General features: G+C 40.7%; 1 protein-coding gene across 3 annotated transcripts in view; it reads right to left on the reverse strand.

Moving 5' to 3' along the window:
* Nucleotides 1-730: 730 nt before the first annotated feature.
* Nucleotides 731-20,636, reverse strand: part of grid1a (glutamate receptor, ionotropic, delta 1a) — a 219,928-nt gene continuing 200,022 nt past the window's right edge. Inside the window, exons 9-17 of one of the 3 annotated variants that reach the window (XM_047603751.1) lie at nt 20,530-20,631; nt 18,476-18,673; nt 16,867-17,197; nt 14,546-14,684; nt 9,198-9,393; nt 7,656-7,822; nt 4,883-5,123; nt 2,216-2,351; nt 731-1,274 (exon numbers count right to left, since the gene is read on the reverse strand). In XM_047603751.1, the coding sequence (XP_047459707.1) occupies nt 862-1,274; nt 2,216-2,351; nt 4,883-5,123; nt 7,656-7,822; nt 9,198-9,393; nt 14,546-14,684; nt 16,867-17,197; nt 18,476-18,673; nt 20,530-20,631 (1,923 nt within the window). In that variant the 3' untranslated portion in view covers nt 731-861. Of the gene's footprint in view, nt 1,275-2,215; nt 2,355-4,882; nt 5,124-7,655; nt 7,823-9,197; nt 9,394-14,545; nt 14,685-16,866; nt 17,198-18,475; nt 18,674-20,529; nt 20,632-20,636 lie in introns of all 3 variants that reach the window. The other 2 variants (XM_047603750.1, XM_047603752.1) reach the window with 2 other exon arrangements.

A 20,636-nucleotide genomic window follows, 5' to 3' on the forward strand; every position in this document is an offset into this window, starting at 1 on the left:
GCTTTCCCATCCCAAGTAGATACAGAAATATGAAGAAGGCTCATCATTTTTGGTTTTAGTTTTTTTAATAGCAAACTTAAATTTCATATTTTTAACACATGTACCTATGAACAGAGAATGAAGAGTAGGTATAGATTAGAAAATTCCCCAGCAATATAAAAGTGAATTGGGGGAAAATGCAGCGATATTCTTATAATGCATCTAAGCAAGAGTTAAAACCAATAATAATGAGTCTTAGTTCACTGCTCCAGTTCAGCTTTGAAAAAGTCACACAGTCACAGACGGCGTGACACTAAAACTCTAAACATTCAATCACACATCTGGGTCTTTTTTTATTGTCCTTTTTATTTTTTTTTCATATGAAACAAATCAATTCTTCCAATGTGTTTGAAGTGTGAAATGTCTTTTCTATGGATTCTCACAGTACATTCAATTAATGTTGATCTGAAAGAAAACATCATCTTTGAACTTGGCACTTAGAAAACAACCACAAAGAATTGTCACCTTTATTCATTTAGAACAAAATTTACAAAGCCATTCAAACAGTCATATTTTTTTTTTAATACTTTTATGTTTTTTAAACTCAACTGTTGAGAATATTCAAAATACACTTTTTAATGTTGCTTCTCTCTCTCTTTGTACTTACAAATATGTACATTAAAGTCTTAGTGTCTTGTCATGTGTCGTCCCACGGACTCTTAATCTCTGGTAATAAAAATCTTTTTTTTTCTTTTTTTTTTTTAAGTGTTTTATTTATATCTCTTCACACAGTTAGCACGCTGTTTAGCTCTCCACTCTGCTGTTTGAGCTCGAGTGTCTTTGAATGTTAGGCGTGCTCAGATGGATGTCCCGTGGCTGGGCTCATTGGCTTCTGGGATGGGTCCTCCGGGCACTGGTTGGTAGGACATTGGCATGGGTGTTTTGACTGGACTCTGACGGAAGAGTCCCCCGTTGGGCGCCCTGTGTTTGCAGCGGATGGAGGGCATGGTGGCACTGCTGAGAGGCAGGGGCAAGCTCCTGCCAGCGGCCGCGCCCAGTGTCCTTCCTGCCCCATGACCCTCCTGGAGGAAGGTGGTCACAGAGAGTGGCGGCGGCCCCCGATGGGTTGGGTAGTCCCGAACGGACAAGGCCTCTAGGGACTGGCTGGGTTGCATGCTGCCAATGTCCAGGGCAGAGATCTCGATAGACTGGCCTGGCAGCTGCTTGTGGGCTAAGTCCTCGTCCAGGAGGCTGTTCAAACGCTGGTGGACCTGTTCCAGGTTCACCTCTTTGTCCTAAAAATGAAAAGGCAGAGCCAGAGAGTGTGCGTGGAATAAAAGAAACCAGCAGAAAGAGGTTTTAATGGACGGGAGAGCATGGATGTGATTAAGGAGGATGGCGATAAAGAATAAAAGTGAGGTGAATGTACAGAGAAAATGGGTTAGGGGGTTAAAAGAAGGAATGGGGTGAGCAAAGAGAGTGAAAGAACAGAGAAAGGTTATAATGGTTGTTTCATTACCACCATCATGACTAGCTATCTTCAGTACATGCGATACAGTCTACTCTATCATCATATCAAGAAAATTATCTAATTATGTTCACTTTTGGCTTTTGGAAGGATGCTGAAATAACACAATGGTTTATTTCAGCTTCATTCAAGGAACCCAATTTATGATGTAATGTCAATTTTGAGCAGCCAACATCAAAAAAGACATTACCTTTGAACAGTAACTCTTAAATGTGGTATTGTAAAAGGTAATGTCTTCATTACTGAGATGAACTTAAAGATATCACTTCATGCAGAATTTGTGGCTCAGTTGGGTGACCACACATCTGCAGGAAGTGAGCAGCGCCCATTAGCAAGACAAGCTGAGACAATACAATTCAAATTGAGACAGATTGGTTCATGTCAATTAATTAAAATTTTTCTGTGAGGGAATATACATATGTGGGGGAGGAAAGGGAGAAGCCAATTTAAAGGACACTATTGTTGTATAATACACACACTTTCCAACCAACAGTAACATGCTTTGGTTTTCACTTTGTCATCATGCACCTATTTAGGACAAGCCACGTTGAAGACAGACAAAACTAGGAAGGCAAATAACAGGGGAGACCATGAGGTGAGATGATGGATGAAGCAACTACAAACTACCCCTGCCCAGCCCCATGCCCCGCCCCTTCACCCTGTCTCAGCCAATCACCGTCCAGCACAGTATTTCAGGCCTCTCCTGACCTGTGTCAAGAACCTCGGCCTCCTCCCAGTCTCTTTCTCTGTCTGTCCATATGTTCCGCCTCCCCTCTGGTGAAGCGCTTATGTCATTATATGTCAATGGACCAGAAACCCTTTGCAGACCGTAATCCTTTGTCACCTGCTGGAAATCATAGACAATGACAATAACAAAAACGGTCCTCTGTGAATCCGGACATTGACATATAATTGCATCTAAATACTACTTAATAATAACAGGAATAGTTTGACATTTTGGGAAATACTCTTGATGCCCTTCTCTTTTTGAGAATTAGATGACATGTATGTGACGTAGAAAAGTTACTGTTGTAACCCCGGGTTCCGGTTCAAAAACTTTCTTCAGTGACTGTGTCTCCAACTCACAAAATATTGTTATTCTTGGGTTTGGGTGAGCATATTTTTACCACTGCTAGGTTAAACCATCAGTATAAAATAATGAAAAACATTTTTTGCTATAACAAATCAAAATTTAGGTTTGAGTTCATACACATGAAATAATAGTAGTGAAATTCTGATCTGCCAACCGTGTTAAAACGAATAAAATATGCAGCTTGAATCACTTCTACTTTTGATTATTGGTGAGTGACAGATTATCTTTTTCAGTTACAGATTCATTTTTTGTTTATTACTGTAACTTTAAATTATTGACTAATACATTTTCATTTTCAGTGTTAACTGGCTACTCATCCATCCAACGAGGGTAACGAAACTGACACGCTTTTATTTCACAATACGTAACTCTTTCTTAAAGAGACACCGTTTTTCCTGTGTCTGATTCTGCCCTTTCTCTCCGACTTCCCGTCAAGTAAGTGAATAACGATATTTCCCATTATGTCAAAGTATTCATCCGATGGGTTCAGGCTTGCAGTAGGGTTTTGTTTGAAATGGCTGTCATAATGCCCACATACTGTATTTTTGTGCTGTCATGGTTCCAGCAGTGTTTACTGTACAACTCTTTGAAATTAAACTCCACCCAAATCTTTTGAATAAAAAACATCTGTTCCTGTAGACTTGAAAGGTGGCAGAGAAGTTTATATTGTCAAAGGCTGCGACAGTTAAACCCCATTTTGTCGACACAGTTTCAGCACACTGAGCCTCAGAATTTATTGAAAAAAATGTGAATTGCTTAGCATTAGATAAAATTTAAGAAAGTAGAAAAAAAAATCGTTGCTAAAACTTTTAAAAGCTCAACGTCTTTAAATTGCTTGTTCAGCCTGACAACGCTGTTAGGTTATTCCACTTACTTTAGAAGTACAAACTACAGTACAATTAGCATTTTCTCTTTACAAAAAGCAGCAAACTCACTATTTGACTACTTTGTCCAGTTGCCATTGGGGTTATATCTAAGTAATTTGATCCATCTCAGTAAGCAAAAAGAATGAACATGTAGAAGCAAGGCTATATTGCTGTACCTGCTATACTTGCTAGTCTGTTGTCTGTGAGTCTGTTTCTTAGCTGTCTTTGTAAAAAAAGAAAAAAGAAAACTGAGTAAGGAATACACAGCTCTAGGTGCTGCTCATTATTTTATTGTTCCATATCCCTCAGCGCTGCTGGCTAGCGTCCTAAGTTTTGCCTTCATGCCATGAATCCTACAGAGTCACATTTCGAGTCTACAGAGTATAAGTTTTTCATGCTCAAAAGATTGACTTTGGGTGGAGATAGCTTCTAGACATGTCTACAAATCCAATAATAAAGCACACCACCAATATTACAGCGAACATATTCAACCCATCTTGTGTTGTATAAAAAATAAGACAGTGATGTTTGCCTGTGAATCTCACATGACAGCAGTATGTGGTTATTATGAGAGCAGCTGCACACAAAGACAGAAATAGAAATCAGCAGCAGTAACCCAAACTCTGGCATACAGAAAAACCCAGTGCTGGGGGAGTTTGATTTACTGTGTGTTTTCAGGACAGGACTGGGACTTAAATGAGTGTTTTCATCCAGTATTGTTGGACTGTCAAGTCAAACAGGCAGGTCATAGCTCAGATTCTTTACTGCTCTTGCTCACACTTTAGTTTAGGGATCCATGTCAAGCCTTAGTTGTCTGGACGCCTCATGCAGAGGGGCTGCCCAGTCGACAGCAGCAAGATAAAGTCAGAGCTCTAAAGCATTAAGACTTGAATGGATTAGCTAAAGAGAGCTATTGTACAACTGAAGCTCTTATCAGACTCAGAAGTACAATTTCAGTATGTGGTTTGGAATTTGAAATTCAGTGTATACTGTTATCAGTGGAGCGGTTCTCTCACGTGAGCACTAGTGACTGATTGTATGTAATTAATGATTTTTTTTTTTTTTTAATGTGTCAGCATGAGAGAGAATCCTTAGAAGTCTCTAACAAAGCACCCCAACCTCTCTCCCAACATGACGAGGAATGAGTAGATCGATCACATGATGTCTGGACTATCATCAGGGGCACACCTATTATAACTGGGTGTACTGCAGCTCTACTAAATCGGGGCTGGCGTCAGCGCCTGCTGGATCCATAAAGTAGAGTGTGGCAGTGGCATCTCTGGGCAGGACCGGGGGCCCCGGGGGTCTGGGTCTTGATCGGGGCCTTGGTGGGGCAGGGGGACCCGTGGTGGCCACCATGGCCCGGTTCTGGGTTAGCAGGCCTGGGCCCTGGCCCGACGAGCTGTCAGTGGTCACCTCTTTGGGCTGCTCTCGACGGCAGTGGTTGCTGTTCCACCACGTCTCCAGCGCAGCCACCAGGAGGGCCAGTAGCAGCCCGGCGGCGAGGATGCAGAAGACACCCGCAAAGCTGTGGAGACGCAAAGCCCGTCCCTCCGGCTGGGCGTCTGCGTGGCTCTGGAGGTCGCAGCGGCCTTTCTTCGGCCACCATTTCTGCTTCAGAATGTCGAGGTCACCCTTTTCCTGAAGCTCCAAAATCCTGTGGAGACAAAGTAAGTAGTGTTTTCACACAAAGGATGTGCATAGTACCGCAAAATAACCCTGCAGGACACCATGCAAGAATCAGACTAAATGCAGGAGTAGAAAAATTAAATCTTTTAGATAAACAAACATGAAAAAGAAAATCAATACAGAACTAAATGATTACTGTATTATTAGCATGTAACTGTAATTAAATGATTGTATTGTGTAGCTCATAAAATAAAACTAATAAACAAGAAAAATAAACACACTGTTAAGGCACTCGACTGCTAGCTCATTAATGGCCTATAAAATCCCTTTAAATACTGCAGTTTTCAAGTTTCAGCAGCAAAGTGCAAGTTGTAATGTTGATCGATTGCAAACACGAACTTAGAGGCAATTCTGTGAAACGAGGCTAAGAAAAACCACCAAGACCTTCAGGAGTAATCCGTTTAGCTTCAGACTGTAAGAGGCTTGAAACAAAGATGATCAAATACTCCAGTTAGCCCATTAGTTTGCACACGGAGTGCGGGGAGGAATGGATGGAGGCAGCGCAGCAGAAGGGTGACAGCTGAGTGCAAGCACAGGCGAGTCAGTCGGCCTTTCCCACCGGAGCAGTTAGTTTCTGCACAGTCGTTATTCAACCTGTTCAACAGTGACTGGCACATGTGTGTTTGCGCTCATTCATTCGGAGCAAAGTGGCAGACAGATATGCAGCACGTACGCACAGCTGCCAAAGCTTTTGGCGTTAAGTCATTTTTACACTTGATTCTTGTGAATCATCACAGGCCCAGATGTTTCCCGATAGCTGCCATAAGTTTTCCTGTAAGCGATTTTTCATCGAAAAACTGTTTGTGGTTTACAGAGTGATCAATCCTCGCTTTTCACATGGTAGACACACTTTGTCGCCCCTGATTTAAAACCGTAAGACAAATGTTTGAGGCAACATTTCACTAGGAAACAATCTGGTTGCAAATACTAAAATTCTAACTGGGGCTTTCGGTGAATCTGGATGTGAGAAAACATGACTACGTATATATATGTAACAAAAACAACAACAGCTTCTGTTTGTTTCAACAGAGCTATTTCCAGAACTGGAAACATAAAAAAAAGAGGTAAAAGGATACATGGTGTAAACACACTTTTTTGGGAAAGAAAAAAAAAAAAAGACAAACTTTAAAACTATGACTCAGGATGTCTGCAAAACAACAGCTCCACGGCAGACAGCAACAGCAGACCCACGTCCTGGCTCAACTTTGACCTCATGTTCTGATCACAGTTGTGTGTTTTTTCCGCACAATAAGGGACAAAAACAACAGGGACGCTCGTTTTTGGTTTTAGTTGCTAATGAAATGTGGAAAATATTTACTACCTGTCTGACTGTCATGTTACATTTAGTCATGTCGCTGGGTGTCCAGATCATCAGTTACTGTATGAAGTATTTTTTCAATCAATTCATGTCGATCGATGACAGGCATGACTTTAATCTTTCGTTCAAGCATTTTCTGTAATGTCTCTAATCTTGCCATTTATTTATCACAGGAATAAATATTAATAAAGCACAGACCTAATTAGGAAAAGGTGTCCATGACAGTGCTCTGCCATTAATTAGCGTGGATGATGTTGGGTTTGATTTAACTTTAATCACTTGTGCTGATTGAAATTGAAAATGCAGCTGTATTATTCATCTGATACAGATTGCTTGCAGCTACTCAACAAGAATGCAAGTCTATGTGGTACGTCTGAGCATCTACAGCCTGAGAACTGAATTGCATACGGCTTGTGAGCACTTTGACTGCATGAAGAAGCCTGGGCAGAGTTCTCGTATGAAGCGCAGCATATGAGGATGCAGCAGCAGCAGCAGCAACAGCTCCCAGGCACTGACCACCACGCAAGAATCAGACAAAACTTACTATAAAAGTCCAAATAACGATGCCTCGTTGTTTGCGAGGCGGGAAAGTTGGCATATGTTCTCCGCTGAGACCCTTCTGTTTGTGGGTTGTTGCTGTGGTTGTTTCATTTTTTCGAATGCGTCCATTACGTAGGATGAAGAATTCCCACATGTTTGACAATTAGGTTTGAGCTTTCTCCAATAAAGCGGGTAGTCTGTGTGTAGCACAGAGCCAGCATAATTGGGGATGAGCATAAACAGTGTAGCATGTCAATGTATTCCATGCAATTCTGCGTTTTAATTAAAGCTCATTGCAGCGATCGAGCGTATTGTGTAAGTTTCCCCTGCGCCTCCAGAATGGACATGGAGACCTTCTGAGGGTGTCCTGTGGTGTCTGGAAACAGGATGTTGTTAGCGTTGTTAGTCTTTGGTTCCTATGAGTTGACGGGAGGGGCCTCTGTGGATCATCCTACAAACGCTTGATCAATTTGGGATCTAGTGAATTGGAGGCCAGGTCAACACCTTGTGCTGTTTTTCATGTTTTTCCAGCAGAACACTGAATAGTCACAAGCTGGTCAATATATTTACCTCGCCTGTCAGTGGTCTTTGTGTTGTGGCTGATCGGTGCACATCAACAACCAGCATGAAACATATACTTACTTCTGAGAAAAGAGGTCTCTGTACGGACTGCCATGCTGCAGGGCCATGCCGTAACCCCTGGTGCTCATGCTGTTCCCCGCTATAGTCAGCGTGCAGTCGTCGTCCGTCAGAGCAGCGTACTCCACCACCGCCATGTCCCACAGAAAGGCATATGACTCTCGCTTCACCTGGGCAAAATGAACAATAATCAGGAGTTACTCGCCTCATCTGAGACAAAGATTTTAAGGCACAGGCAGGATGACTAACTGTGGTACAACCATCAGGTGAAAATTTGCTCCTCAACACTTCTAATTTGAGAGTTAAAAGAGCCCGTGTTTGGTCCTGCACCAGCAGCCTATTTGGCACACTGTTTAATCACAACAACATGCCACGTCCTTGTCATCCCAATTAGTCAAATTAGCTATGTATTAACACATTTTTCACTTTCATTTTTCACTACTGGAACCCACATCTCTGTATTAATGTAGAAGAGCACATGAAGGTTTTTTTTTTTTTTTTTTTTTATTGCAAAAGGCAAACAGTGGAGCTAAATATTTGCTCAGAAATTAGCATAAACTTTTTTCCCACTCCGAGTACACACCGAACAGCTTGCACAACATTAGATTTCTTTACCAAGGCGAGGTAATAGTTGCGTCCTTATTTTTTCTTATTTTGCATTCCTCTGCCTGCAACATATTTTTGGAAACACAATAATGTTCCTCTAGTCTGCAGAAAGCACTGTGTATAATACGTACAACAACCACAACGGAAATCTATTGTATGCTATTGCCTTTTTCCTCTTGTAAGACTGAGCTCACAACAAATTAAGCTGAACAAACAGTTTAGCTCGCATCCCATTAGGATTAGAAAGGGTTATTAGTTTCACTCACATTTAATAAATAAACAGAGACATTCATAGGAAACTATTACCAAAGTTAGCTATAAAGAGAAACCTGCTAATGCAGCGGCTGAGTAAATGGCAGCTGCCCATCAAAAACTGCCGTCAGTTCAGTTTTCTGAGACGAGTTCACTCTTTGACGTATGTGTCTGTGCATTGACAAATAGGCTGAGCGCACACAATCCAGGGAGCTGCTCCAACAATTTAGCTGTTTAATGCATATGTCTCGACTCTACTGTAATTTGTCTAATTATGCGTTATTGTTCAATCTGCCATTTGTTTGTGTCCAAGAAAGAGATAACGCGCAAGTTATTAATTTAGCATAAAGCAAAATTTGAGAGAGAGTAATTAGAAAACCCCCGCACTTCATTAAATTATAAATATCGCTTTACTCGCGTGGCTTTGTGAATCAGAGTGGAAATAATTCAGCGAGCCCTACCTGCTTGTGAGAGAGTTATGAACTTCAGTTAATTGTAGTTAAGGCTTAACTTGTTTTGTTTTTGTTTTTTTCAGTACAAATCATTTATTAATTATGCATTAATGACTTATGTTTGTTTCAGATGCTCTTCTTCCATCGCCTGAATCAAATATTTTAATTTGCAAATTTGCTGTACTCGTTGCTCTTTGTATGGCAACATTTTCTCAAGACCAAAACGAGTACTCACCTTCTTAATGCCCTCCGATGGGCTGGTTACACAGTTCTCAAAGCCGTTGTTCTTATTGATGATCTTCCACAGCTCAGCAAATGTGCTGTCCTGCTCCAGAGGGTTGGTGCCTTTGGCCCGGAAATACTCGTACACTGCAGAGTCCCTCACTGTCCCGTAAACCAGGTCCACCTGCTTGGACAGGTCCTGGAACGACCTGTGATATGGTCACATGAGCAAATTAACTTTAAGTTTACTTAAGAAACGAATACAAAAAAAACAAGTTCACTTGAGGCAGGTTTTATTTGATATGCTTCATGTACTGAACCATTTCAACGTGACTGCATTCGTTCATTTTTTTATGTGTAACTGCTCATCTTTAAACATTTACAGAAATGAAGTAACATTCTGTTGCACTAATCCATTTAAAGTGGCAAGACATCACTCTCATAAATTGTTGGGTTTATCTTTCACTTATATTCGGATCACATGTTGTGGATTATTCATTTGTCTCACCTGCAAAGTCGTGTTTGCTACTAAAAAAGCTGCAAAAACTTTACAAAGGGCCAGCTGGTAAAATCACTGCTGTGCCATTTCCACAGATATGATGCACAGAATCAGAAGTGAGTAAATACTTGTGTTACTTATTAATCAATAAATACGTGCTGATATTAAATATGCAAACTATTAAATTACCAACAGATACTGCTTTATACAAAATAGGTTAGGTTAGGTTTAGGTTAATTTTTTATTGCTAACCATCGACATTACTGTATACAATATTATATACAATATACAGCATCTCACTCTTTTGCAAGACAAACGTCTGTTTTATCACTATTCTAGAAAACCTGATGCTACAGTCTATGTGTAATTTGTGCATTTCTGATTTCCACTCAGCACAGACACGGTGGCGCTACCAGCACTCTGCTGTTCTTTCATTCATTCCTCGACCTAAGCTTCTTTGGCTCGTATATGGAGCGTATACACAACTCCTGGTTCACTACTGCCTCTCTCTCTAATGCACACTGCAGCAAATCACTAATCAGCATGCACTTATCAACCAAATTAGCTGCAGCTGTAGTTTGCTGTCAGTGACGTCAAATACCGCCACTATCCCCAGCGTCGTGACTCTGGACGGTAATTTTATTTTTATGTAAAGATAATTTCCAGTTCTAAATGTCAGTATGCTTTTAGGAACGGTTGCTACCTCAAATGGTCAGCTATCTAGAAGATGTATTACTTTTGGACTGGTATTAGGTCTGCACGTTTGCCGAGCTTCGCTGTGCATTTGCTGTGTTCTCTTAGAACATCAACATGTTAAAATAAATGGGGAATGCTGGTTTATCTTTGATTGTCTTCTCTCCAGTTCTCTGAAAAATGAGAGAATCTTATCTGAAGCAAATAATGCAGTAGTAATTCAACCATTTGATTGGATGGAAGAAATAACCTATTTTGACATTTCATGGTCTCCAGTTTACGCCGTGAGATTAAACTTCGAGCTTTACCGCACTGAGTAGAATATTCAACTTCAACTTTGTCCAGCAGCTCACTTTAATGTAACTACATGTGGACTGTGACCTGTGTCGCTGTGGAAATATACATTGGAAATGAAGCAACGCTATAAATATTTAGATGCGCCAGCTGGAGCGAACAGAATAAATAACAAAAGGTGACACACTCTACAGTGTAAGAACGAATATGAAACACAATGGTTATACAGTGCTACATACAAAGAAAACAAACAAAGATAAAGCAAACACTACCACTAACTAAATGATGGAACAGCTATTTAGGTTAGTGGAGAATGCGCATGTAGGACCTCTGCCATTCATTTGTAAATGCTTTTCCCTGTTTGTCTCTTAAAGCAGTGCAACACAATTTGATTTGTGGTCAATAGAGAGAGGTCCAGCCGAGGCTGCTGTTCATTACCTGATTCAATGCCTGACTCAACCACGTACACCAGCCAACCAACCAACAGCCTTTTCCTCCTCACCATGCACTGCCATAGAGACATGTGCGCGTAAACAAAGTTCTTATCTTGATAATATGTGCGCATTAATTTTAAACACAAAACTAGCCAAAGCAGCATCAAATCAAACAATATGAAAGAAAAAAACAGAGTTCAATCAAAGAATTCATCGGATTAGTATTCATCCGCGAGATATGCTTGAGGACAAAACATGTAATTGGACTAATCTCACAGTCTCTCTTTTGCTATTTTACGCAGTCCCACAGATTAGATTTTACACTGAAGCACACTAGGAAACATATTCACCTCTGTGTCTTTAGGCGTAGGAGTATTTTTTTTTTTTTTAAGGCTTTTTTTTCACACTGCGTAATCAAAGAGGGGAAAAAGCCATGCAGTGTTTAAAGACACTTTCTAATATGCAAATCTTTTCTTAAGTTACCACACTGTTGTTTATTGTTCCCTTGGCGCCACATTAATGTACCATGCAGACACACATTTAGAAACCCGCCGAGGCACATATGCAGAAATACAATCTAAAACGAGGGTATAAAGTCTCTCTTCTGGCACTAAAAACCCAAGCTGCTGCCTTTTGGCAGAACACCAGTGTCTCCAGCTAACATATAGAAGAGAACTGATTTCTCCACGAGTCACAACATTTTGCCATTGAGTGCTTTTCAAATGGAAAGAGCTGCATCTCAATCCATCAGATTTTTAAAATTCATGTCGTATCGAGTCCAAGGCTTGGATATTAGATTTATGTTGACTAGAAATATTTACAAAGCACAGGGGACATGTCATTTATAATCTCATGGTGTCGTCTGCATAGAAAAGACCTTATTAGGTGATGTTGCCAAGAGAGAGCAAATAGGGTTAAAAGGATGGAACCCAGAAATGAGCATTAAGTGAACTTTCATGGAACAGTACAAAAATAAAGATTTGTACTAGTTCAGTCCTTATTCTCTCTGTCTATATCAACTTGGGCATCAATAGCCCAGCTTTTCCATCCTGACCAAAATCACATCAAGGACCTTGATTTGTAGCTTTTAAGTAACCAAAGGCATTGGCATTTGTTCGTGCCCCTGGTGTCTGAATGAGTTTAATTTCAAAACCTTTGGCCAGAGACAGCAGTCTCCTTGACAGTGGAACATTTTTGCATACTCTATTCTCACTGGAGATGTATTTCTTTCACAAGCCAACCTCCAGAGTATATTAACAACGACAGTATTAACGACAGGGCAAGGCAGCAGCAGCAGCGTCTCACCACAGGGCCAAATTTCTGTGTACATTTTCTCTTCCATCTGTTCTCTTGTGCAAAAACCGTTACCTCCCTCAAATAAGGTGAAATCCTGTTTAAAAAGAAAAGCCTTTCTTTATCTGTGTCTATAAAATGGCACAGAGGCAGTGAGCAAAGAAAGACCAGATTTAAAAACATTGATTTTGCATCAGAAAATCAATCACATTGTGGGAAATTGTACTGTCTTCAGGGATCTTGGTACAACATCAAGTCAGGAAGCAGAGAACCACAAAATGGCCATTTTTTATTAAATCAAATAACGGCCATCCTCGAGGTCAGACCTGTGGTGTATTTTTTCTTATTTTTTCTGTTTGTGGTTTAAAATCAAGCAACCACTTTGGCACAGTCTACCAGTCTGGTTGCACGCATTTAGCGTCAGCTGTTTTAGGGAAAATTGAAATCTAGTTCCTCCAAAATGTCAACCAACCCATCCCCCTGACTCTCCATGCTTTTATTTTTTCGTTTCCACCTAAACTTAATCATGAGTGCCCAAACCTATGAGAAAATTACAGTATACAGAATGGTTTCTGCTAAGTAAGGCGGTGTGTCTGAGTTTTAATTGTCAAAAATAGGTCTTCCGGTCTAGATTTGCACAAAGCTGAATCCCAGACAGCTTGTTGTGGTAAAGTAGATGTTACCTGCTGAGAGCTGCAGGTGACATGTACAGAGCATGTTTTGATAGTTCCGGTTTAAAAACAAAATGGTCTCAATGTACTTTCCGTTTCCTTCTACCTTACAATTCCAATCATTTGCTGAGGTGTACTGTTCCCTAAACAGTCTCTTCACAGGTGAGCCGAGTGCTGCTTAGCATTCATGCCCTCTGCTCGCATGTCCACATGTGGCTATTTGCTCAACAGAAGACTGACCCAATGCAATCAAATGCCTCTGCCCATTCTTTGGGGAAAGACAGCGCACTAAATTGGATTTACTGACAAATAACATTTGGACCGAGGACAGGTTAGTTGTTAAGCAGTGGGCAAAAATTACAGGAACGGTCTGTACCAAGTGAAGCTGACAAGGGATGCACCCAGAGAAATCTTCAATCTAGGCTATAGCACGTGTCCCTGCAGTAAAAACGTTTGAATAAATCAATTATATCATATCAAAACGTCACTCAACACACTGTACAACATAAAAAGCTTTTTTGTGTGTGTGTGTGTGTGTGTGTGTTTTTCAGCGACTTCACCTGACACGTGTGAACAAAATAATGGTTGATATTCAAAACGATTATAGAAAAGCAAAAGAGAAGCTTTTACTAGATGCTCTACAGATTTACACATCAGTCTCTGTACAGCCTCTAAAAGAGTAATTGCCAGGGCGTCATTGTAAGAATTGATTTCCGGTTGTTAGTCATAGTGAGCAAAATGTCAGCCATTTGGGGACGTTTTCCACCATTAAAACGGCAATGTGCACTGGACTCAAGGTTGTAGTCGCAGAAAAAAAATGTAAAAACATTGAGAATCAAATATTGGAAATGCATTCAAAGTCAAAAAACACCAAAACCCTATATATCTCCAAAAAAAAAGCCATTAACACATTTCCTCCAGGCTTAAAGGTGAACAAGCGATTAGCTGACGACACCGTAACATACTAAACTAAGTATACGTTTTGAAACACTCTGGTGTTGGATCTGCTCCAGTAGATATATGGAAAGTTTAATATTAGACACAAAATGAATTGTCTTGAAATAGCTTTCGTGGTGATGTAGGCCAAGTTATGCATTGCTGTAATGACCAGACCAGAAGAAGAAGAGGTGGCAAACTGAAAACAAAACGTTGTAGAAGGAGAAACTCAATCCTGATCATTACAAAAGAAAATTTGATATATTTGTCATGGCTTTGGCGTCAGCTCCTGTTAGCCATGTCTTATGTTGTTTGGAGATGAAGACAAAGAGATGCAATAATTTTGCAATGAGTAATGACTATAAGACAACATTAAGGGCCCTAGCCACAGGGCTGTGCTTGTGTTTGCATCTCCCAGTAAAAACATTATCTTGTTAATTACCTTATGTGCACCGAGCTTATTTAATGCACCGTTTCAAAATGTATATGAAAAATACATTGTGGACACATTACTGATGTGATAGAAAATGTTGCGTCTTACCGGACAGCGTTGTCCATGCGTGACACGGTGAGGTAGGCAGCCAGGTTTGCAGTGTAGGATGAACACACGATGAGGGTGAAAAGCCACCAGCTGCCCATGACGATACGGAGAGCCACCGATCCCAGGATGGAGTCACTGCCTGTGGGGTTGCAGGTAGCAAGGCGTGGGGTTAAACACTACACAAACAGCCCACATCACCACCTTCACACTCTGTTGTGCAGCGTCACATTAGGGCTGCAAGCTGTGATTACTTTCCCCATCGATTTGCCTGACAATTATTTTCTCAGCTGCTTGATACTAGTTGTGATGGTGAAAAAAATGCCTGTTGTAAATTCACCCAGTCCAGTGTTTTCAAATTACTTGTGCTTAAGAAGGAAAAAAAAAATAAAATAAATCACAAACCAAAATAGTTTCAGATAGTCTTTCTGTCAAACAGAAAAATGGATTAATGATCTAATCTAGGAGAACTCATTTACTTTGCAGTGCAGAACTGAGGAAACGGCCAAAAAGTCTGGGTTTCCTTTATTATTATCAGGGTCTTGGCGTCTGATTTCTTTGTTTCAATTAGTTTTTATTATGAGAAAGTCAAGAAAATAAAAGCTTTTCATCTTAATACTTAAGCTTTGGATGATGAGCAGTTTTCTCACTTTTGAGATAGTACTAGTGACAGTGGAACATATAACTATATATGATTTCTCCAAGTCCCAATTATTAGTTTTCCGAAGAGCTTTTGCGTATCCAAAACCATTTATCGCAACATTTTACTTGCATAATTTTATATTCCCCTTCACATCCCAGTACATTATTTTTCAAAGAACACACTGCTCATTAAAATTCATTCCCCTTTCCTTTTTCTCACTTTTAATCCTGGCTTTCTCTTGTTTTCTTTGAGGCTAAAAGACTGGTACACCACACGGTTTTGCTATCTTCACTTTTTCACTGGCACACTTACTAACCCCCTCCAAAACAGCTTAGGAGGTGCATGGGAAACATGTCAGAGCACATTCTAATTTTTTAGAGGAAGTCTGCAGAAATGCCATGTGAAAGATCCAAGAATATGAAATGCAATGAAAACATATTTGTCAGAAAGTGTCAAAATCAACACGGCTGCACCCTTCGGACAGCTTGGGAAAAAACTGAAGGCCTTGTCAGATGCATGGCACTCTGGCATCAGTCATTTTTATTACAAATGGCTTTGACTGATTTCTTAAGGTCGCTGAATGTGAAATGTGCATCATGAAACTTTACAGGATCGTATCCTACCGCAGCGGTCCACTTTGATGAAACCACTTTCATCTCTAAAACAAATTGATTGTCATAAGGAAGGAGTGTTATTTTCATCAGTTCTACCAGAGTTTTTCAGATTATGTCCAACCTCCATCTGACCTCTTTATGGAACTAAGGAAGGGCTGTCCTTGTTTTAAAAAGGCAGTGATGAAAATCAGTGTGTCTCGGGGTGAATAGTTTATTCTGCTCTGAACATAGAACAAAAACCAGCCAAGTGTTGGCATATCATTATGGAATCATAGGGGGGCGATTGTTGCCAAGTTTATGCACTCTGACAATGGCGCACTATGCATCAGCAGTCAGATCCATATCAAAGTGACCTACGTCATCTACAAGAAGAGAAAAAGCAATCCACTAAACTGAAACAAAAAGTGGCAACGTTGGAACAGGAGCCAGAAATGTGGAGAAGAAGGACAGGCAGAGGGAAGGCACGGATTTAGCTTCTCTTGAAATATAGTGGGTGTTGCGTTTAAAAAAGGCTCACAGGCAGCGTGCCAGACTTTGATAGATGCAGCTTAGGCCTTAACATCAGTTGCTGAAGTAGTCATTTATCCAAAACGGACATACCTGGATCTCCACCAGACCTAAAGATGGGGCGTTCTCCTTGAGAAGGGCACCTTTAGAAAACGCTATGGTGGAAGCTGTGCCTCAAAGTGACTCTCTACAGAATCAGCATTCGCTGTGTGGTGACATTCAGATATGTGTTTCAGTTGATTGGACATTTTTCACATTACTCTTTTGTCCTCAATCCTTTGAAACAGTTTTCAATGTTTCTTCTTCACTTTTTGTTCCGCTTAATTTAGTGTTTCACATTTAAAAGGCGAATGGCTGGTGCTTGCAGGGATATGCCACTGAAGGCCAGAGGCAGACAGGTTTTTATTCAGTGCCACAGACTTTACCAATGAGTGCCTCTCCAAACAGAGAAGTGCTAGATCATAAGAGACTGGTGCACGATTTGCTGGAATGAAAACCCCGCCTTGCCTTGGTTCTCCAATCTGACAGATGACTTATACAACTAAGACTCCATCACCCACCTTGTTGCACAAAAGCACCGTAGACAATCCAGATGGCGCTCTGGAGTGAAGTGGAGACAGACGGTGGTGGGTGACCTCCGGTATTGTTGTGGCAGCGCACCGCCTGGATGCGCCTGAGCAGGAAGATCATGATTCCCACCACAGGGATGGCTGCTGCAATGCATGCCCACACCGCCAGGTCAAATGGGGCCAGCAAAGAAAAAATGTTGATCTTTTCCTCTGACTTGCGCATCAGGATTCCCACTGAATAGTCCAGGTAGCGCTTGCTGAAGTCGACCACGCTCTCGCGCTCTGGTGTGATGGTGATTGCCGACACGGCCAAGTCGGCTCGCTGTGAATGGACAGTTGTACGTTCCCGTTAGAGAAACTTTAAAGGAATCCCTTTTCAAACAACAGAACTCTTTGTTGTGTTTTTACACATCCAATGATACAGCAGGCTCTCTTAAACAAGTTAGATCCTCTATTGATAGTTAGTTAGTAGAGTTTTCAAATGGTCATGGTCATGGTCATGTCAATCATGGCCATTCATGTTAATAAACTATGCTCTTTTTTATTCTGGAACACTTTTCTCTGGAAAAATAATAAGCAAATAATAAAAAAAATAGCTATTACTTTCTCAGTACTCCACAAGTTCAGTTGCCTTTTTTAAAAAAGCCTTTGGATTAACATCACCTGGATGACTGAGAACCTTCACAGAAATAGCTATTACTTACACTAACAATTTCCCTCATGAATAAGTCCACATTTCAATATGGATAACACATACATCACTCATTTCCTTTCTTAGACAGTTTCCCTGTGGCATTCATGTTATCAAGAAGACAACTGACAGATCAAATATGTGTTCAAATACATCTGAACGCAGAAATCCTTCATCATTATTAGATCAGAGTTTACCTCCTGTATAACTGTTCTGTCATACCAGAGCATTGTTAACTTTTATGCTAATAACCGGGGCAATCATTATGCCTTCGTAGACATTTGAACTTGCTAATCTTGGAATCGAGTCTGTGTAATGAAAAACATCATCAATCATCAACAAACATAATACTGTTTGCCTGAGGAAACATATTTCATGTGTCAAATCTGTTTATTCTAAATAGAAAGCATCACTTTTGTCTCATTAGTTTTGACACCGCAGCGTCAAATAAAATGAAGATTGTAATGTGACAGCTCACATGCTGTACGGTGATAAAATGTTTGAGTTTGTTAACAGGAGCGTGAATTTCAAAGCCTTCACTGTGTGAAAACTGAAGTTTTCTTGTAAAGACGCAGGATACCAAATTGTAAAGACAACTGTTTCTATTAAATGGAGTTTAAATTATGTTATCATCGTGGTAAATAACAGTCTTTGTCAAGTATACTTTTACACAGCAGAAATCTGACCCTCTTCAATCAATCTGAGATGCCACCAACTAAAACAAAACTAATTTTCAGATGGAGGCTGTTTGGCCTGTGTAATGTTTGTCTGATCTTTTCCACTTCACGCAGACTCATAATTGAGCTTTTACTTACAAGACAAAACAATTGGGTCTGACTGCCAGAAAGGATGGGTGGACATAAATAGGGACACTGATCGAGTGAAGTAAAAAAAGGAAAACGCACTAACCTTGCCAATGAGTTCTCCAATCATACCATTCCAGGATCCATTAGGGAGCACTGAGCCGTACTTCCCATCCCCGACTTGGTAGATGTCATATTTGAAGCCCAGGATCTTGGCGAGGGCATCCAGCACGTCTATTGAGAAACCTTTATATCTCTTGGGTTGGCCCAGAATGTTCTCCGCCACCATTACGAAAGGTTCTTCCTGTTTGGATAAATATGTAACGACCGGTTACATAGTTTTCAAATGCTATGCTACTGCGACATTGATAACGCCGAGTGTCGATTTAGTTGTACGGCCAAGACCTTGGACTAAAACTTTAAAAAGACACGAGTATGTGCGTATTTATTCACAGGTATGTCATTTTTCAAGATGCACCGAAATCTACTCAGGGGCAGATTGGTGACTGAAGCGAGGACACGTTCAGTCATCTTGAAAACGGTGCAGTGACACACTTTATCAGGAGCTTCTAGGTGATGCAAGTTAAACTTCATCTTAATAAAATAGTTTCTTTAGCAACTGTTGACCCGTAACACATGGTGCCATGGCAACTGCGACGGTTCATCAACCTGGAAATAGCCTTTTCAAATTTATGGCAGCCACCCATGGTTCTTCTTTATGGGCTGAAAGTGTCAGGGCAGAATTAAATGGGTGAAGGTGGAGTAAAGGCAGCTGGGGAAGGGGAGGGTGGAGCGGGGTGGTGGGGGAAAGTGGGCAGGGGCAAATGACTTGATTAAGTGACACTGCCAGGAAGTAGCTGAGCAGAACTTATGTGAATAAATATGGTGCAGGTAAATCATGTGTGAAGAAGAGGGAAAACAGAGCGGGGGGGGGGGGGGGGGGGGGGTGACTGAGGGAGGACGAGGTTAAAGACTTCGCTGCTGCGAGGGGTAAAGTGAGTTTAAGAAAACCTATGCCGTCTGTGGCTTTACATTCTTGGGGGAAGGTTTGAAAGGAGAAAATATGAAGTATCCTTCGTCAAAATAGTCATCATACATCATGAAAACATGTCATTGTACTTCCCTCTAAACCACTGATGATTTCCTAATGTTTGAAATCAACGTACTGCTGTGAGTGATTGTTGAGGTTAAAGTAGGTCACATTTAACTCTCTAAGTATTAAAGACCACTGTGTGTGATGCTTAGTCTCAGCATTGGTCTTAATCACTGTTCTCGAGCTTTTATCTTGAGTTGGATTGATTTGGCCCCAGCAGCCCTGTCATTATTTATTAATAATAAGATGGGCAGTATTTTTCTGTGTAAGGCTTTTTCTTTTTTCTTTCTTTTTTTTATTTTTATTTTAGATCACACAGAGCACAGCAGTGGAGCACAGCTTGTAACATAAAACGTTCATCATTTTTATCTAATTTTGTGAGCTTTTGAAACCAATACTGGTCAAATGCAGTATTTATATTTTGATTGGTTAAAAACCTGTCACCTAGCCACCGTACACAAAGGGGAATTTGAAAATCCCCAAAAAAGTCGATGTAGGCACCAATAATTGAGGTGGAGCACGGCAGTTGTTGATAAAAATATTGTGGCAGCACAGCAGTCGCAGGATATGAAGATTTCTTGGATGTGTGAACCCTTTGTTCTTATAAAAATCTTGTATAAATGACTAAACAAAACATTGTTCATACCCTTTCATTTCCTGTATTTCATCATATTTTAGTTGCTCTGTTTACACTGTGCGCATGTTCATTTGCTGGTGCGACTCTTTGCTATTTAAGCAAATCCTACATATGTCTTACATTTATCCCATCAGACTGTTCGGTGGGCATGAAAGAGTGCTTCAATTGTGAAACATCTGCACAAAATGTGTCAGTGACAGCGGTGCAACGTTGAAAAACTAATTAAAAGTTGAATTGATCTAAATTAAATTACCAGGGTAGAACCAACGTGCCTGTTAAAACCGTATTTCACTATTTAATCCGTGGGTGGAGAGAACAACCTAATAAGCACGGTGATGCGTTTGCCCCTGCGTTGCTGTTTGTTTTCTTACTCAGCTATTTGCCTACACAGGTCATATGTTAATAGATTCAGCGTACTCCCACAACTTACCAGTAATGTTACAATCTTGAGCGTTACTCCCTGCATACCACTTTCTATGCGATTCTCCTTTAGGCTGCCGTTCAAACCACGAGCGGAGTCCCAAGATGCCAGCTGAC

Source organism: Mugil cephalus, chromosome 13 (genome assembly GCF_022458985.1).
Source record: "Mugil cephalus isolate CIBA_MC_2020 chromosome 13, CIBA_Mcephalus_1.1, whole genome shotgun sequence".
Taxonomy (NCBI): domain Eukaryota; kingdom Metazoa; phylum Chordata; class Actinopteri; order Mugiliformes; family Mugilidae; genus Mugil; species Mugil cephalus.